At 39.7% G+C, this 15,386-nt stretch overlaps 1 protein-coding gene across 1 annotated transcript; it reads right to left on the bottom strand.

Annotated features, from left to right (window-relative positions):
- Window positions 1–5,628: 5,628 nt before the first annotated feature.
- Window positions 5,629–6,456, bottom strand: LOC146386081 (uncharacterized). The gene has a single exon (XM_084932104.1). It carries the CDS (start codon window positions 6,442–6,444, stop codon window positions 5,749–5,751), a length of 696 nt encoding a protein of 231 aa, XP_084788230.1. The 5' UTR covers window positions 6,445–6,456; the 3' UTR covers window positions 5,629–5,748.
- Between the last annotated feature and the right edge of the window lie 8,930 nt (window positions 6,457–15,386).

The raw sequence follows: 15,386 nt of genomic DNA, 5'->3' as shown, positions 1-15,386 counted from the left end.
TATTTTCAATTCTTTCCACTGCAATGGAAATAAGCTGCATGCCAAAGATCTAGGAAGATATAGGAAGGGACACAAACTTGGCTGCAACTTTGAGCAGTTTACTGTCTGTGTTATCAGAGCCGGAGGATGTATCATCAGGAAGTGATATCAATAAGCGCTCTATCATCTCCGCATTCACTGCCTCAAACTTAAATTGGCATTGCTTATTATTCATGATAATATCCTGTATAAGATGACAGGATAAGGTGGGATCGCCTCTGCTCATATTAGATTTTAAATTTGTTATTTTATTGCTGTAGTAATTCACAAAATAATTGGCTATGTCCTTAGCTTTACTTATAAACGTACCACCCGTGTAGATGTGAGACACCACCGGAGCAAGATCACTACCCATTATATTATTTAAAACTTTCCACACCTTCTTGCTGTCCTTACTGGCCTCCTTGAGTTTAAGTTGATAATATTCTTTCTTCTTGCGCCTATTCAATTTAGTTACTTGATTACTTAACTCGCGATATCTTGCCCACTCTTGTGGACTGACAGACATATGTGCTTTTGCTTTTGCTATATCCCTTTCTGACATTGCAGCCTTAAGTTCATTATCTCGCCAAGGTGTGTAGTTCTTTTTAACAATAAATCTTTTTAAGGGGGCATGTTTGTCAGCCAGGTAGCAAAAGTTTTCAATAAACATAGATAATGCCATATCAGGGTCACGCTCGAGGCCGATGTCAATCCAATGAATTTCTTTTACGTCATTACTACTTACTATACTTATCTGCATTGAAATTTTTGTATGATCTATGAAAAATAATCTTTTGTGCAGTTTTCAGTGGTTTCATTTTCTTGGTCAAACCTACAAGATTATGGTCACTATAACCAACTGGAATAGAAACAATATTAGAGTAATGCTCAGGAACATTTGTATATATGTGATCAATACATGATGATGACCTATGACCTCCTGCATTGACCGTGACCCGGGTGGGAATGGTGATCATCTGAGACAGTCAACAAGCCGACGCTGATGAACTTATCTTTTTCCTTAAAGGACAAGAAGGAGCTGACCAATTGATATTAAAGTCTCTTAATAAGAACATGTCTTTGTTTTCCTCAGTTACTCTTTCCAGCATTTCACAGATTCGTTCTACATACAACATATTACTACTTGGGGGTCTATAGCAGCAACCTACTAATACAGGCCTGCCATAGAGCGGGTGTAACTGAACACACACAATTTCCAGATCGTCAAACATTAAGTCCATTCGTAGTTTGCTTGCTATATTATCATTAATGTATGGGGCTACGCCCCCTCCAAATCCGTTTCTGTCTTTCCTATACAACTTATAACCGTTTATTTTAAATTCATTATTCTCAAAGGCATCGTCTAAATGAGTCTCGGAAATAGCCAGCACACTTATCGTTTTTGTTGACAACAGTGACTAAATTTCCTGAATCTTATATTTTAGGCTACAAATATTGACATGAGCTACTGAAAAATCTTTACCGGAGAATGTCTGACCCTATACTTAGGGTCAGACATTTGCAGACCAATCGATCTCAACAGCTACAAATGACAACATTGCTGAAGTCTAAATATTAATTCTGGCGTTCTGTGACCTCGGTTTAACAATTAATTTGACGTCTCATCAGAAAATCTCGTCTCGTCGTGCAACTCGTCCTGTCAAACCTGCAGTTTAACAAGTCTACTCTTCACAGCTGAAACTGAGACTTGCTTACTATGACCACTATTAAGCTGTGCTTGAAGCTGTCGTCCTGTGAGCCACAGATCACGCAAGCTGTTAACTCTGAGAAACTTGTCCTCTGATTCAGTTGTTGGCTTTGGGTCTGCCAGACCTCTTCCTGTCAGAGTTTGCCCCGGGGTGCCTTTTGATAGTGAAGAGAACTGTACTTACTGACACCTTGACTTTCTTTGCAATTTCTCTTTAGGAAAGACCTACATTTTTAAGTGTTATGATGGTCTGTCTCTCTTCCATTGTTAATTGGCTTTTTCTTACCATTTTGTAGCAACACACTACCTTCTTCAGTACAATTCAGTACAATACTCAACTGATGCTCATGAGCGTATGGTATCAACACTGCTTTTATGCAGACAGAGGAGGTTGTAAGTAATCTAAAAAAGTTAGAACACCTGTAGGAATTAGTAGCACCAGCTTTCAAGGATAGATCAACCTCCATTCCTGCAGAACAGCTTTAAATTGTTAAGTTCATTCTGTGTTCCCTGAAAAAGGCCTTTTTGTATCATTCTGAAATATACTTTATTTTCCAGTCTTGGGTAACTTTTGATTGATTTGATTGGTAATTTATTTCAACATGTGAACAATATACAAGTACATTTAGAAAAGAAAATAAGAGAGAAAAAAAATACTATACAAATTACATACAAAAAAACATTCTGATTAATTTACATGTTGAAAGGGAGTGGGAAGAAGTATACACTTATTTAATCCCACCCCTTTGCCATAAATTATCAGTTAATATTTAGTCAGCTTCCTTACTGATACAATTTGTAATAAAAATAGTGAACAGATTTCTGATATACTATATACTATAATATCACATCATGAGTTTTTTGTTTGTTTGTTTGTTTTTAAATAGAGACATTCACTTAATTTAAATATTTTCCTTTTCTTTATAGTTCGAGAAGATCATATTTTTATAACTGTTTTTGAACAGTTTTATGTTTGGACATTGCTTTAATTCCATATTCAGATTGTTCCATAGTTTCACTCCATGAACAGAAACACAAAAGCCTTTTCTTGTAGTACGTACCTTCACTGTTTTGAAGTTACAAAAACCCCTTAAATTATAACTTCCTTCTTTCAAAAAAAACATACTCTGAATATTACCTGGCAGTTCTTTATTTTTTGCTTTGAATAGAATTTGTGCTGTTTGGAATTTCACTATATCATCAATTTTCAATATTTCAGACTGCAAAAATAATGAGTTTGTATGTTCCCTATAACCTGCATTGTGGATGATTCGAATTGCTTTTTTTTGAAGAGTAAAAAGTGAATGTAATGTGGTTTTATAGTTATTGCCCCAGACCTCTGCACAATAGCTTAAGTATGGTGAAACCAGTGAACAGTATAGAATATGAAGTGATGTTCTGTCGAATACCTGCTTTGCCTTGTTTAGTATTGCAATGCTTCGTGTTACTTTGGAATGAATATATCTTACGTGAGCTCTCCAGTTAAGTTTTTCATCTATTATTACCCCCAGAAATTTATTTTCACTGACTCTTTCAATATCAACACCATTTATTTGAATCTTTGCATTTGTATTTAAACTACTATTTCCAAATAACATCAGTTTAGATTTATTCAAATTTAATGATAATTTATTTTTATCAAGCCAGAACTTCACTTTACTTATTTCATTAGTCATATCCTCCAATAAGTTCTGCAGATCATCACCAGAGCAAAAAATGTTTGTATCGTCAGCAAAGAGAACCATTTTTAATACTTTGGACACTTTACAGATGTCGTTAATGTACAAGTTGAAGAATTTTGGACCCAAAACTGACCCTTGGGGTACACCACAAGCAATGTCCATACATAAGGAGCAACCACCATTTATTTTCACAAACTGCTTTCTGTCACTTAAATAACTCCGGACCCAATCTAAAACTACCCCTCTGACACCATAACGTTCCAGTTTTCTTATTAATATATCATGATCTATAGTGTCAAATGCCTTTGTCAAGTCTATGAATAACCCAGCCACATATTGCTTTTTGTCTATGGAATTTGTGATGTATTCTATTGAATCTAATAGTGCCGATGATGTTGATCTGCTTGATCTGAATCCGTACTGACTCTCAGTGAGTAGTTTATGTTTATCTATAAATTTTTCCAGTCTGTTTTTAAACAGTTTTTCAAGAACTTTTGAGAATTGAGGTAGTAAAGAGACAGGCCTGTAGTTTGTGAAATGGTGTTTGTTTCCCGATTTGTATAGAGGTATAACTTTTGCTATTTTCATTCTGTCTGGAAATCGACCAGTTTGAAATGATAAATTACAGATGTATGTAAATGGTTTTATAATAGCCTCAATGACTCTTTTAACCACTATCATATCAATATCATTACAATCCAAAGATTTCTGATTTTTACATTTTTTGACAATTTCAAAAACTTCATTTTCATCAACGGCTGTGAGAAACATAGAATATGGATTTCTGTCTATCAGTGTATCCGGTTTTTCCTGTGCTTTCCCAGGATGAGTGATTGTTCTTGTTAAATTTGGTCCAGCAGTTACAAAGAATTCATTGAGACTATTTGCCACAACATCCATATTGTATTCTTCATGGTCATTACAAATGAAATACTTGGGATAGTTCTTTTGTCCAGTCCCACATTTTATAACACTGTTCAGGATTTCCCATAATCTTTTATTATTATTTCTATTTATATCTAATTGCTTCTTATAGTATTCCTTTTTACTATATCTAAGTATATTAGTTAACCTATTTTTATATCTTTTGTATCTGATTTCAGCATCTTTAGTTCTCGTTCTTAAGAACTCTCTGTATAGAGCATTTTTCTTTATGCATGCATTTTGCAGACCTTTTGTTATCCATGGACAGTCCATATATTTCTGTTTCCTACTATATTGCTTTATTGGACAGTTGGTATTGTACAGTAATGTAAATATTCTAAGGAATTCATTATAAGCACTATTAACGTCCTGTTCCTGATATACTTCACCCCAGTTTTCTTTCAATAAATCTTTTTTAAATGCATTCATTCTTTCTTCTGTTCTTACTCGTCTGTACTCTTTTTTACTGTCCATTTTATTGATCTTGTAATTCCTATCATAGATTGTAAAAATTGGAAGATGGTCACTTATGTCGTTAATCAGGAGTCCACTTACAGTCTTATTTTCAATGTCATTTGTAAAAATGTTGTCTATAAGAGTTGCACAATGTGATGTAATCCTGGTAGGTCTAGTAATTTTAGGGAATAGGTTCATACAGTGCATTGTGTTTATAAATTCCTCAGTGGTTATATGTTTATTTGGGTTTAGCAAATCAATATTGAAGTCTCCACAAATGAAAACTTTTTTGTGAGCTATTTCAATAAATGTTTCTTCTATCCAGTCTTTAAATGTCTCAATACTACTACCTGGAGCTCTGTATATACAGCTAATGATTACATTTTTACTTTTTTCTTTACAAATTTCAACTGTAATACATTGTAGTACGTTATCAATCACCATCGTCATCTTTTCCACCACATTAAATTTCAAGGATTTGTCCACATACAAGGCCACTCCTCCTCCTCCTTTGTTTCGCCTAGTTATAAATGTGAATTCATAACCCTCCAGTTCAAAGTCTGTTCCTTTTTCCATATTGATCCAAGTTTCTGATAAGGCAGTGACACTAAATGGATGTGAAAACTGGTTAAGATATTCTTTGATATGACTAAAATTAGCATAGAGACTTCTACAGTTAAAGTGGATAATTGATAATTTATTCTCAGTTTTAATCCTCTGATTGTAGTCTTTATTTGTATAGTAACAGCAATTGTTATTGTTAGATATTTCATATTCCAAGTCATGTGTATTGTGATCCATATAGTTAAATGTTTTCAGTTCCAATCGATCATATTCTGCAACTGTCTGACTGATGCAGCTGTTTCTTCCAGATGTATCTGAGTTCTTCCTTCCAGTGTGTGTCATAAGTGAGTGTGTGGTTGTCTGTTACCTTGTTTGCCGTCCAGATCGTGTTGCTCACTGATATTTTTCGAGATCCGCCATATTTTTAATGGTCAGAACTTTGGCTTCCTCTGGTGATCCGTTTAGTTTAATGAATATTTTGCAGTTCGTCGTCCAAGTGCTTTGGATTTTTCCCAGCTTCTTAAGGTGTCGCGCTTTTTTGGCTATTTCAGCGTTGTGTTTGGTTAGATGTTCATTGATAAAGACATTAGATCCTTTTAATTTTCTTCCTTGTTTCAGCAGCGTAATCTTGTGCTTTCGATTTACAAACCTTAATATAATAGCCGGTATGTTGCCGTTCCTCCTGGGAAGAGGGTGGCATGCTTCGACAGAGTTACAGTCCAGGGCAATCCCTTTGGACCGCAGGAAAGCAGCCACCTGCTGTTCCGTGGAGCTAATGTCAAGCTCTCCAGGTACCTCATTGCTATCAGCGGTCACCACCTGAGCATATGACCGGGGTTTAATATGGAGCCCAGTGATGATGACGTCGTTTATCCTGGAGTATTGTTCCAGGTCAGCGACCTTACTTTCCAGGTATGCAATCTTTTTATCTTTTTCGGCATTTTGGATGCGGAGGAGCTTTACCTCCTCCACAATTTCAATGATATTTTTCTGCTGCAACCTGATAGTAGAAATTTCCTCCATTATGAAGTCAAGAGACTTTTTAATGTCCTCGACTTCCTCAGCTGTCGGTGTCCTCTTCGGCCCCATTTTATCTGGTTACCCTGGTAACAGGTTCAGTCAGCTGATTCCTCAGTCAGCTGTTAGCCTGGTAACGTGTTGGCTAGCCTGCAATTACCTCGTTAACTTCGTTAGTCCAGTCCAATATCCTGTATCAAAGTCGTAATCCAGACAGGGTTGTACCAAAAGTTCCAACAATTTGAGTAGTCTTTGCTCCAGAAATTGATGGCCAAATTTCAAAAATCCACAGGACACGATCAAAACACAACTTTCAAACAAACCTTACCTTTTTTTTAACCTCTGGCAGTTCACCACTTACCTTTGTACCATTTCAGGGTATTCATTGGACTTGAACTGCAATAAATATGGGAAAATTGGAGCGTTATAAAACTTTTGACCAGTAGTATGTATATATATATATATATATATATATATATATATATATATATATATATATTGTGATATGACATTTGAAAGTGGACAAGAAAGTCAGACGAGAACAAGGAGACACAGCAATAGCTTTAAAGCATATGGATCACATGCTGAACCTGGTGATCTATACAGTACAAGTGCTCATTCTGGCTTACTTATAACACGTAGTGAAAGTTATCAAAACAATTTTTCAACTTATTGACAACCTTTTCTTACATTTCTCGTTATCTGTTAGCATGTGTAAATATTTTAGTACATTTGGGTGATGACTAAGCAAACTGTCTGTAATGTGAACAAACATTTGCTCAAGGTCAACTTCTTCTGTGAGAGTGACTCTTTTTTCTTTGTTCTTCCTGTTTTTTTCATTTGAAATCTGTTTGTTTGATATGCAAGACAGGACGAAGAGTCAAAACAGCATATTCTCTGTAAATCATCTTCACTAAAAGAAAACAAAGGTTATGATATTGAGATATTGTGTTGCTGAAACTTTCCCCTGAAGCATATAAGAGTTTAGACCCTTTTTGGGGTTCTCACCTGTGTGGAGTGATATACAAGAACAACATTTATGATGTACACATAGCTCATAATAAATTTGCCTCTGTTAGACCAGTTGTTTCTGTAAATGTCTGTTCTTACATTGTTTCTGTTCTTACATTGTCTGGATAAATAAAGAAATTAGCAAATAATGAAAAAATAAATGTTTAGAATAAACAATCAGTTTACACAAAGAAGAAAAATGTATGATGTGTGCTGTTCTAATAGTAATATGAAGACTTGTACACTAAAATGTAATAATACATACATGTTTGTATTTTTACTTATCATGTTTATTATGTTGAAGACGTTTTTAGGGATATTGTGATGAAATTTGGGGAGTGCTTGAGCACTTCAAAAAAAGGTGTACATACGTACAGTTACAGCCAGAGACTTATGTGCTGGGCCTTATTAGGTCAGGAATACAAACTTAACATCATACATAAGGAAGGCACGGGCAATTGAATTGTTAATGCATTGTACAGTATAACTCGTAGCACTTTGATAAGCAGGACATATTCTGCATATGTTAAGATACATTTTTAGACCTGAACAACATTTTGCTCCATTTTAAACTGCACATAAAGCTTCAGCAGTAGGCGCACCTTCTATTAGAGTGTGTGCCTGCTGGATCAGTGCTATTCAGTGTTATTTAAAGTGAACATCGGAAGGTGAATTGTGGCAAATCCGTGGGATCTGTCATGCTCAGTTCTATTGTGTTTGGCTCAATTTGCATGTATGTTAGTAGAAGCATGTTAGAGGTTTTCAGCAGTTGTATTTATTTCTCCTGTTTTATGACCAACCAGGCAACTTTGCAACCTATAACTTAGTGCAGGGGTGTCAAACTCAATAGCACATGGGGCCAAAACTCAAGGCACACTTTAGGTCGCGGGCCAAACAAGATAAACATTTTTTGAACACACTAAAACAATGTTTTTTTAAACATAAATATGAATAAAAACAGACAGGAATATTATTCCAGATTAAATAAACTTAAAAAAATAAACTTTAACTTTAAATATTTTGCTCTTCATAAAAATATATCCTGTCAAAAATTATGCAAGTTAGAAATATGAACATGCTGCCAAAAACCCCAGAAAAAATAAATGAAAGCATACACAAGGTTGGAGCCGCATGTAGACGGAGCTGGGCATTGCTTCAGCAATGGAACTAATAAACTGTGCAGGCCATTCAGTGTCGTACTTTCCCTTGAGTGTATCATTACACTGCAGCTCCATCTGAATCTGCACAGGTGCAGTTCAGCAAAGTCCGCTGACTTGGTTCAAGATTACTTGGCAACAGGGAAAGTGAGGCAGGTTGCACTGGTGCATTTGTGACAGCTTCACTTGAAATGCCTTCACCGCATCATACATGTCATGTCCATGAACTGACAGATTTCCTTGCTGAGCTCAAAAACTCTATTGAGAATTTTTATCCCAACTCATCCAACGGACCTCTGTATGATAAGGAATGTCGGCAAACTCTGAATCTATTTCCCACATAAAAGACTGAAATTGACGGTGATTTAAACTTTTAGCTCAGATAAAATTTACGGTTTGCATTACGATGATCACTACATGCTCGATTTTTAGGACTTTACCACACAGCCTTTCCTGGTGTATGATGCAGTGATATGCTGTTAACTCACAGGTACATTTCTCCTCTTGCATCTTTACTCGCATCCTGCTGACTAGTCCGCTTTTTCCACCGCAAAGCACCGGCGCTCCATCTGTTGTAAGTCCAACAAATTTCCAATATGGCGGCGCGTGTAGACGCAGCGACCTCACGCTCTCCTGAAAATGCGGTGTTTTGTTCGTCAAGTAAATGTCTTTCTGCAAGTGTTTCTCGCCAGTCCACGTCGGAATATGTGTACAGTCGTCAGGCTCTATTACACATTCGGAGAAGCAAGATTTGCCAAGTTTTGAACACTAACGTTGAGATGCTAAGGGAGATAGGACTTCTGCGACAGCCTGCTAGCTGGCCTAGCAACTCACCGGACTCGCCTGCTACCCCTCCCCGGGCAAGGAGGCGTCGAAAGCGGTGCGCTAGGACAAGGAAGCGGGGCAAGCGCGGAGGTGTCCGAGTCAGGCTTGAGGCTAAGCCAACTTGCCCAGCCATACCATCGATCCTCTTGGCCAACGTACGATCTCTGGACAATAAAATGGACAACATACGACTTCTGAGATCAGCAAATCGCAAAGTAAGTGACTGTTGTGTGCTAGTTTTCACTGAGACATGGCTTAATGACAACATTCCGGACTCGGCCATACAACTGGAACAGTTAGCATGCTACAGAGCCGACAGGGCTCTCGTAGACGGAGGCAAGACCCGAGGTGGTGGGGTCTGTGTATACATCCGTGACGAGTGGTGTCGTGATGCCACTGTAGTACGCAAACACTGCTCATCACTGGCGGAGTTCATGATCGTGAAGTGTCGCCCTTTCTATTTGCCCAGGGAGGTAAGTTCGATCTTGTTGGTCGCTACTTATATACCTCCATTTAGCAACAACAGCGATAGAAATGCGGCGCTGAACGAACTGTATCAGGCCATCAGTGAGCAACAAACAGCACACCCAGACGGTTTCATCATCCTCGCAGGAGACTTTAATCATGCTGATCTTAAAACTGTTCTCCCAAAGTTTCATCAGCATGTACATTTTCCAACAAGGGGAGACAACATATTGGACTTGGTCTACACACAGGAAAATGGAGCATACAAAGCCATCCCCCTCCCCCATATCGGCACCTCTGATCACCTCACTGTTATGCTAATGCCAGCATACAGACAGATAGTGAAGGTCATCAAACCTGTTATGAAAGAGGTAAGAGTGTGGCCACAGGAGGCCACCTCTGCTCTTCAAGACTGCTTTGGGTCAACTGATTGGGACATATTCAAGGAAGCAGCCACCTACAATAACATCATAGACATCGAGGAGTACACAGACACGGTGAGCTCATACATCACCAAATGCATTGATGATGTAACACAAGTGAAAAGTATCACAACTCGAGCCAACCGGAAGCCATGGCTAACAGGAGATGTCCACAGGCTGCTGAAGGCCAGAGACAAGGCCTTCAGAGCTGGGGATGAAATAGGCCTGAGAACAGCGAGAGCCAACCTGTCCCGTGGCATCAGGAAAGCGAAACAGGACTACACACACAAGATAACCTCCCACTTCAATGATAGCAAGGACGCAAGAAGCCTATGGCAAGGCATCCAGGCTATTACAGACTACAAGCCTGTAGCGCGTAGCTGTGAGAGCGACACCACTCTGCTCAACAACCTGAACAGCTTCTTTGCACGATTTGAAGCACAGAACAACACACGCCCACAGAAAACACCACCACCTCCACACGACCAGCCTCTGTGCCTGTCTGCTGCCAGCGTGAAGAGAACACTCATCACCATCAACGCCCGGAAAGCAGCGGGTCCAGATAACATCCCTGGTAGGGTGCTGAAAGACTGCGCAGAGGAGCTGAAGAATGTCTTCACAGACATCTTTAATACCTCTCTGAGGCAAGCCACTGTCCCATCATGCTTCAAGACTGCCACTATCATACCTGTGCCAAAGAAACCATCCCCAGCCTGTTTCAATGACTACCGCCCCGTGGCACTGACACCCATTATTATGAAGTGCTTTGAACGACTAGTCATGTCACACATCAAATCCACCCTACCTCCCACCCTGGACCCACACCAGTTCGCATACAGAGCGAAACGATCCACAGAGGATGCAATCTGCTCTGCCCTCCACCCAGCCCTAACTCATCTGGACAAGAAAGACTCATATGTGAGAATGCTGTTCATAGACTTTAGCTCAGCATTCAACACCATAATACCACAACAACTCATCTGTAAACTGGACAGACTGGGCCTCAGCATCTCCCTCTGCAACTGGCTGCTGGATTTCCTCAGCCAGAGGCCTCAAGCGGTGCGTGTGGGCAACAGGGTCTCAAACAGCATTACCCTGAGCACGGGGGCTCCACAAGGCTGTGTGCTCAGTCCTCTGCTCTTCACCCTGTTGACACATGACTGCACACCAACCTACAGCTCCAACCATCTTGTGAAGTTTGCGGACGACACAACGCTGGTGGGGCTCATCACCAAGGGCGATGAGACCCACTACAGGAAAGAGGTTCAGCTCCTGACCACGTGGTGCAGAGACAACAACCTCCTGCTAAATGTTAGTAAGACCAAGGAGATTATTGTCAACTTCCAGAGAGGCCACGCCTGTCACCCCCCATTGACCATCGACGGCGCTGCGGTGGAGAGGGTGAGCAGCACCAAGTTCCTGGGGGTGCACATCAGTGAGGACCTCTCCTGGACCACCAACACAGCATCACTGGCCAAGAAAGCACAACAGCGCCTCTACTTCCTGCGCAAACTCAAGCGGGCAAGTGCTCCACCACCCATCCTGACCACATTCTACAGAGGAACTATTGAAAGTATCCTCTCCAGCTGCATCACTGTGTGGGGCGGTAGCTGCACTGACTATAACAGGAAAGCTCTACAACGCATTGTGAGAACAGCTGAGAGGATAGTTGGTGTACCACTCCCCTCCCTGCAAGACATTTACACCACTCGCCTCACCCGCAAAGCCATCACAATTGTCAACGATGCAACCCACCCCGCGCACTGTCTGTTCAGCCTCCTGCCCTCTGGAAAGAGATACAGAAGTCTCCGCTCCCGCACTACCAGGCTCACCAACAGCTTCATCCACCAGGCTGTGAGACTGCTGAACTCTCTTCCCTCCCGGCTCCTAGCCAGCAGAATCACCAGATTGGCAGAAGTATAGGAAGACAGACTGGACTCTACCCCTCCCACCCACCCCCACCCCCCCACACTCTCCAACAAGAAAACACTCTCTGAACCAAGAACTGGAAAACATTCCTGACTGGAAACAACTACCTCTGCATTGCAATTGCACACACCTGCTGCTACATATTTTTAGTATTTCTTTTAGCATTATTTATATTATTATATAGTAGACTAGTATACTATTTTCCAGAGAACACTGTTGGAACACTTTATTTTATTTATTTTTAGGTCCCTATTCAATATTACCTTATTGTTAGGGCTGTTTTTTGTTGTGCATCTGCACTTTATTGTTGTCAATGTCTACGCATGGGACAGTGTGAAACGTAATTTCAATTCCTTTGTATGGCAAGTACATTTGAAGAAATTGACAAATAAAGTTTTCTATTCTATTCTATTCTATTCTATTCTAAGTTTGTCCCAGGGCAGTTTCATGTCGGTTACACTTTGACATACGTTTTAAAAAATGTCTTTTCCTGTCGTTGTCCCGTGCATCGATTTAATGTTCAATATTTCTTCTCCACAGATGAAGATGGCCAGCTGTGCAATTCAATTCAATTCAGTTCAATTTTATTTATATAGCGCCAAATCACAACAAAAGTCACCTCAAGGCGCTTCATAGATACAGAGAAAAACCCAACAATCATATGACCCCCTATGAGCAAGCACTTTGGCGACAGTGGGAAGGAAAAACTCCCTTTGAACAGGAAGAAACCTGTGCAATGTCCATCATGTCATTTCATCCACAGCAAGAGAGTATGCAATAAAGTTTTTGCTTCTTTCACACAACTGTGTTCTTAAATCAGTGGCCATCTCACAAACCCGATCAGCAATCGTATTTCTCCTCAGGCTCACATTTGCCAAAATCTGCATTTTGTCTGGACACAAGACGTCGCACAGCTTCATCATGCAGCTCTTCAGAAACTCTCCCTCAGTAAATAGCCGGGCTGATTTGGCTATCTCCTCTGCTACAATAAAACTTGCTTTCACAACAGCTTCACTTTGTGATTTTGCTCTGGTGAAAAAAGTCTGCTGAAATGTCAGATTCTTCTTTAGCTCTTCTACTTCCTGTAGTTTCTGCTCTGAATTTAGGTTTTTCAGCTTATCCTGACATTTTGTCTCGTAGTGCCGTCTTAAATTAAATTCCTTAATTACAGCCACATTAGCTCCACTAATAAGACACACGGGTTTACCAGCAATGTCTGTAAACATATATTCAGTGGCGCTGAAAGGCTCTGCTTTCAGAATCAACTTTTCTCTCCACCATTGTGAGCGGCCGGCCAGCTTTGCAATAACAGAAGTTTGATTTGATTGACGCGGGAATGTTCCCAGTTAGCCTAGTTCAGCAAGGAGGCTGCAGCGCTGCATTATGGGATCTGTAGTTTGTATATTATTAGCGCCTCATATCGCCGGCCCATGCATAACAATAATGGTACATCTATATAAAATGATCTCGCGGGCCGGATATAGATGTACGCCGGGCCGGATGTGGCCTTGACTTTGACACATGTGACTTAGTGCGTCTTTTATTTTTGTTAACAGTAACAGTGGAACAAACGAGTTCTGTACGAGAGCTCTACTGCTGACAAACACCATGTACACTAGCTGCATGTTAGCTGCATGCTGTATTCTTTTGGTGCCCATAACAACGTGTAACGTGGGTTGTACTCAGTAGTTGAGAGAAGGTGGTAGAAACACTTAGCAGGACAGTCAGAAAAACTCACAACCACACTGTTACTGGGAATTCCACAGTGATTGTCCTTTAACTTCCTAGGACCTGGCGTCCACATATGTGGACATCACATTTTGGGTTGTCTAGACCAAAATACTAAATGTTGCTCTACAGGGGCCTGATATCCACTTATGAGGGCATTATCCTGCCACTGTTCTATAGGAATTTAAAGCGAATGTCCTCATATGTGGATCTCATTTTTCTCAGAAACAAAAATCAGGTAAAAAAATAAATAAATCATGTAATTCTTTGTTTTTACATTCATCAGGTCCCAATCAGCCCAAATAGCAAAGAGAAATTGAAAATGCATGCCATGAAAGAATTCGGTTTACACACACTCTCTTCAAACTTACAAGGCCCGGCTGAACGGCTGCTGCATATCATACATGAAGCACAGTGTTCCTACAACCCGTAAAGCTGCTGTTAGTTGAGTAAAAGACATAAGGTCCATCCGAGTCCATACACTCACGTGCAAGCACGTTGCTCTCATACTCCACAGAAGGAAGGGACACAGGGACCTTAACCCTTTAAGACCTACCATAGAACCAAGTCCGCCAGAGCTTATATTATATGTTTACATGCTGTAGAGCCATTTTTGGGAGCATTTCAAGTTGCTATACATCAATACAACCATTATAGCCCAGATTTTAATAATATGTATTCATTAAGTGCATAGTAATTACATAAATTGCAAAAAAGTGCAATAAACTACAAAAAAATTGAAAATCGTTTTTGCTTTTTTAACATATATTTCTAGTTAGAGAAATTTAAGAGGCTTATCCCTCAAAACTGTAAATACAAAAAAGTTGCACAAAATAGTTTCCTACCACAGGAAATTTATTTTGAGTGTCTTCATAGTTTTATTTTTGAAATACACCAATTTTTATACACTGCAGGAAAAACGAAAATAAATATTATACTGCAAATTTGCAAAAAAGCAGCATATGCATCAAAATAAACTATTTCCAGCAGTGCAATATGAGTCCTAAGCATCCCAGAAAAGACACAGAAAGTCATAAAGTCAAAGATAACTTATAAAAACACCAGTATAGGTCCTGAGGCCCTGATGATTAAAAAAACTACATTTCCGCGAAAATGACGTCACTTCCGGTTTCGGGCAGGTAATGGCGGACATGCAAAAGTTTGCGCTGACGTCTATTCCAACGTAGGAAGTGTTATGAACAGCTGATCGGATCGGCAAAGCGTGTTTCTGGAATATTATGTTTTTGTTGCTGCAAGTGATTTTTATGCAGTTTTTGCAAAGCTATATGTGGAAGGAAACTGTGACCTACGACAAGCTGATGGCATAAGATGTAAGTACAACTCCTCCGGTTTCATATGCAAAAAAAATTATTGCGCTAGCTTACGTGGTTGCAGAGCTACCGGGATTTAAAAATAGTTACGCAAAACAGAGCGTGCCCGCTCCGACAGGCTCTAAAGGGTTAAACTGTCTCAAAGA

Source organism: Perissodus microlepis, chromosome 6, assembly GCF_051167445.1.
Source record: "Perissodus microlepis isolate ML-2025 ecotype Zambia chromosome 6, ASM5116744v1, whole genome shotgun sequence".
In the NCBI taxonomy this organism is placed as follows: Eukaryota; Metazoa; Chordata; class Actinopteri; order Cichliformes; family Cichlidae; genus Perissodus; species Perissodus microlepis.
The sequence above is the reverse complement of the archived record's forward strand: the minus strand, read 5'-3'. Positions and strand labels throughout refer to the sequence as shown.

Bases quoted from the DNA above. Each gene is read 5' to 3' on its own strand.
- LOC146386081 (XM_084932104.1), bottom strand. From the start codon at position 6,444: ATGGGGCCGAAGAGGACACCGACAGCTGAGGAAGTCGAGGACATTAAA.